General features: G+C 43.9%; 1 protein-coding gene across 1 annotated transcript; it reads right to left on the bottom strand.

Moving 5' to 3' along the window:
- Positions 1 to 495: 495 nt before the first annotated feature.
- On the bottom strand, positions 496 to 3,140 carry LOC117259083 (ras-related protein Rap-2b). Its single transcript, XM_033630294.2, has 2 exons — positions 2,224 to 3,140; positions 496 to 1,634 (listed from the first exon to the last, which is right to left on the bottom strand). Exon 1 carries the CDS (start codon positions 2,829 to 2,831, stop codon positions 2,280 to 2,282), a length of 552 nt encoding a protein of 183 aa, XP_033486185.1. The 5' UTR covers positions 2,832 to 3,140; the 3' UTR covers positions 496 to 1,634; positions 2,224 to 2,279.
- Between the last annotated feature and the right edge of the window lie 1,554 nt (positions 3,141 to 4,694).

Raw genomic sequence — 4,694 nt, forward strand, 5'->3', positions numbered from 1 at the left:
TTTGTACACTGAGGCCATCACAGTGGCCTCAGTGTTAACCACACGGAAAGTTCTGCAATTGAGAAAAAAGAGCATAGCTAGGCAGCGGTGGAGAAATAAAAATAGATTTCTGGGGCAAAACTGCTTTCATGTTAACTAATACTGCATACAACAGAGCTGGCATTAAGGTGCCCAGTGAATTTTTCAACATGAAACTCAACAACCACACTGCATTTTCCTATTGTGCTCCTACTTCCTGTTAGCTTGTGGGCTAGCCTCAACCATCAAACAGCTCATTGGGTTTGGGGGGGAAGTCATGTTACTGTAAATTATGCACACAACTGAACATTTACTTTTTGAACTACTGTATTGCTGTGGGTATTTGTAGTAATCCAGTTATTTGTGTCGTCCAAACTGCTCATGACAACTTTGTTTAGGATCAGCAAACTGGCAGTTAGCCACTGTGGTAACATGATGAAACAAGTCAATGTCAACAAAGAGAAAACCCAGCCTGGATTCTTTTTTTAAAAATGCAATTTGTATTAAAAGTCTTTTTTTTAAAACAGACAGCCCATTGTTAAAGGGCTGATCTGAAATTAAACTTACAATCAGGTTAGATTTGTCAACGGTACATCATCACATTTCCTGTTAAAAACAACAAAATAAACATAAACAGAATTTTTCGATTTAAGTGGTCTGGAAGGTAAGCGTTGTTGTTGTTGTTGTTATCACGTCTAGGGAGATTCCAGTACCTGTGCATTTCAAGATATAGGTTTGGCCAGACTAAGCAGACATTGCAAAATGAACACCTTAGACTTCAAAAAGGCCAACGTAAAACATACAGAAAACTGCCATTCCATTAACAAAAAGCCTATTGTAGTTTCTTTTCAGCCTCCACCCCTACGAGATTATCCAGAAGAACAGTTCACTGAATTGTGGATCGCCGCGTTGAAGGGTTCTTTTGGTGATACATGTAGGTTGGCACTAAATCTGAACAGCTGATTTGTTTTGGAAAGGCACTCGACACAAGGGCGATCAGGTCACCGTCCCCATGTCACTTCAGTTAAGGTCCTCACGCACACTGAAGAGGAGACGAAGAAAAAAAAGTGGCACTCGTCACGTTTGCTCCCCCAGCAGATAAGTGGTGTCAATTTCTTTTGACTTTGGGAACAAAAAATAGGATTTGGAGTGTTTTGGAGCGTTGCCCCAAAACTGGGTTAGGCAGAGATATCACCCAAATCTTTACCCGCCCCAGACTGTGCAGTTTATTTAACAAAATATACTCTATCTCTCTGTCTTCTTATACAGAAATATCCATTTATGAGTGTCTCTAAGTGTTGCCCTCCATATCTTTTCCATTGGGGTTTTAGTTCCAGTTGTGAGTACAGTTGGAACTGGTGAGGGGGGTGTTGCTGAAACTCTGGATCTGACACTGTGGTGACATCAATGGTGGACACTGATCGTGCAGCACAGATACTCCAACCCAGCAGAATTCCTGAAGAGTGGACCCCTCCCTCTGAGTCTCAGTTGCTCCCCTCCTCCTCCTCCTCCTCCTCCTCCTCTCGTCCCCCTGCAGCATTCCTCCCCTGTATTTTCCTCCAAGGCCAGGGTGAGACACGAAGAAGAGCTCAACAGTACACACTTGCTGCAACACACTGCCACAAACAAGACACAAGAAGAGTCATGAATGAACTACAGCAACCTCGAACAAATATTGAGGAAAAAAATAAAGTGCTTTTAAAGGGCTAATTTTGGGCTCGGCTCATCAAAACTTGCTGAGCCTTGAATGTAGGCCATACAAGAACACTGGAATCTCCCGACTCCTGTTAACCTCATTCTGGAAAATACCATTTAAACACTTATTAGGCAACTCCGTAGGTGTAGAGATTCAAACACTAACTTTGTAAACCTAATTAAGTCAGCCACAGCTTGCCCCTCCAGTTCTGCAAATGAGTCAGACACTTCCCCAATCTGCTTAGCAAAACAATAGACTGCAAGTGTCCTACTGTAGCAGTGAAAACTAACACTCAGCTTAACTGGCAATAAACTAAACACACTAAGAGGCTAATCTTTAAAATGAAGGCACATCCGTCTACTCTATAATGTTACTTAATATGGACATGTGCTGAGAAAGGATTTCAATAACATGTTTATAATAAGCACTGGTTATATAGTGTCACACTTCATAAACTAACACTTCATGTCAGTGGATGTCAGCTGTGTATTTTCAGTGTCTCAACTTACCATTGCAAACTTAAAACCGAGCAAAGAATAAAACTTTATGGTTGTCCTTTTTTTTCTTAAAGAATGACACAAGACGAACAGCACTGGTCGTCGCCATTTGGTGTTGAGGCATAGTTCATCTGTCGGACAATCTCTGCAAACAGTTCGTCCACCGAGGTTTTATTTTTGGCTGAAGTTTCCATGAACGGGCAGTTCCAGTCGTCCGCCAGTGCCTTCCCCTCACCGGACGAGACCTCCCTCTCCCCCTCCAGGTCCACTTTGTTTCCAACCAGAATCATCGGCACTCTCTCGTACCTTTTCACCCGTATGATCTGATCCCTCATTGGTTTGATATCCTGGAAGCTCTGCTGGTTCACCAGGCTGTAGACCAGGATGAAACCCTGCCCGTTTTTGATGTACAGGTCTCGCATGGAGGCGAACTGCTCGGTCCCCGCCGTGTCCAGGATCTCCAGGACGGACGGAGAGGAGTCCACCTCGATCTCCTTCCTGTAGAAATCCTCTATCGTGGGGTCGTATTTCTCTATGAAGGATCCCGTCACGAACTGGACGGTTAATGCGGATTTACCGACCCCTCCGGACCCGAGAACCACTACTTTGTACTCTCTCATGGTTCCCCCAAACAGCCGACACTCCTGCTTCCTCTCCGCTGTGAGCCCGCTAGCCGCCCTGCTGGGTTTCAAACCGCTCACCGATGCGCCTCCGCCAGCAGTTTTGTACGGGCTCTGGTCGGTGGATACGGGGCGTGGCCGTCAACTATCGCCGTTCAGGGGGTAAATGCGGTTGTTTCGGACCCACGCTCAGCATTTGTATTGTGACATGTTGGATTCCCGACGACAGCCCAGCCGGTTCTTGAGCAAGCTTCCCCCGTTTTCGTTCAAGTAGCCACCGTACGCCCGTTGCTCTCTTTAGTAGAGTCAAGTCGCACGTGACGGAAACATACCTCTTCCGGGGTTAGCCTTCAAAATAAAACCGTAATAGCCGAATGTGTCCTGGAAAGTTTACCCAGTTACGGTTCTAGTACTTTATGAATAAACTAACTCTAAAAATATCAAACTAAAATGATTACTTATTCGCGTATTCTTGTCACTAATTATTACATTCTCCTGTTTACCGCACAGTCTTGAAGGCGAGTTCTTTGACTTCCGGTTTGGCTCTTGCTCACTGTTGTTACCTTGACGCCGCGAGCTCCCTGCGCTTCCTGCCCACACTCAGCACGCAGTCTGCGTCTCACGTCACTCAACGCTCGCCAGTGTTTAGTTAAAGGTGCAGTGCGGCTGTTATCGCACAGTCAGCGCGGCTGCTCCACTCAGTACCCACGCAGACCTGCCACACCTTAGTTTCGACATCATCACTGATCCTTGGGCTTACTACTGATTGACTCACTCTCAGACAACTTACTGGAAAGGTATCTGTGCAGTCAGCTTATTGCTTAACACCCAAACACAGTGTGGGTCTACCCTCCAGCTCTCTTATCACATGAGTTTCAATATTTCCAAAGAAAGAAAATGAGTCAAGAGGAATAACAGAAAAAAAAGTGTCAAATGATGAACAACTCATCTAAAATATTATCAGGTTTAAGGAAAAATACAAGAGTTCAAGGTCCAGTGTGTAGAACTTAGGGGGATATATTGGCAGAAATTGAATATAATAGGCCTATAATTAGTCTGTCTTCTTCAGTATATTATCACCCCAAAAAAGAATTGTTGGGGTTTTGTCACCTTAGAATGTGCCATTATCTACATAGAGAGCGGGTCCTTGTCCAAGGCGTAGCACAGCTAATGCAAAATGTACCCATAACATTCTTGACACGTTCCTTCTAGGTTTCTGTTTCGATAACCCTCTCACAATGTTCTAAAAATGTTGTTCAAATGTTTTGTTCAACATAACATTTCCAGAACATTAAAAAAAACCACATGAAGTAACATTTTTGGGAGGTAATTTTTGTTCCCCTAAGGTTCTCTGCTACTAGCCTTTTAGGTAACCCCTTTCACCATTTTAACATCTAGTGAGAGTTATGCAGGAACACTCAATAAATGTTCCTAGAACCCCCTAGAAATGTTCCCAGAATGGTTTGGGAACCAAATTTTGCTAGCTGGGTAGCTAGATACTGGATGCCAAGATGTTGCCTAGCACATACTGTATGCCTAAAAAGTTTCTAGCTTCTGGGTTTACTTCCACAGTATGCAGTCCATTGAATATGCGCAGTGGGGTTTCCACCACTTGCCCGCAAGGTCCGGCTCAGCTCATAGACTTCACATCGTGATGACATTGCAGATTTTTAAATCACTTTTCTCGGCTCCAGGAAAGTTTTACAAGTGTAAAACCTCCATTGATAAACAATTTCGTAATAGAGTCATAATTAGCTTTATCTGCTATTCAAGGTGTCCTGTCAACAGTTTTACAGATGTGTCTTTTATAATGGTGACCTATGGGGAAAATGTGTTTTGGCCTGTGGGGGATTTTTTCACTGC

Source organism: Epinephelus lanceolatus, chromosome 4 (genome assembly GCF_041903045.1).
Source record: "Epinephelus lanceolatus isolate andai-2023 chromosome 4, ASM4190304v1, whole genome shotgun sequence".
NCBI classification, from domain to species: Eukaryota; Metazoa; Chordata; class Actinopteri; order Perciformes; family Serranidae; genus Epinephelus; species Epinephelus lanceolatus.

Bases quoted from the DNA above. Each gene is read 5' to 3' on its own strand.
- LOC117259083 (XM_033630294.2), bottom strand. From the start codon at position 2,831: ATGAGAGAGTACAAAGTAGTGGTTCTCGGGTCCGGAGGGGTCGGTAAA.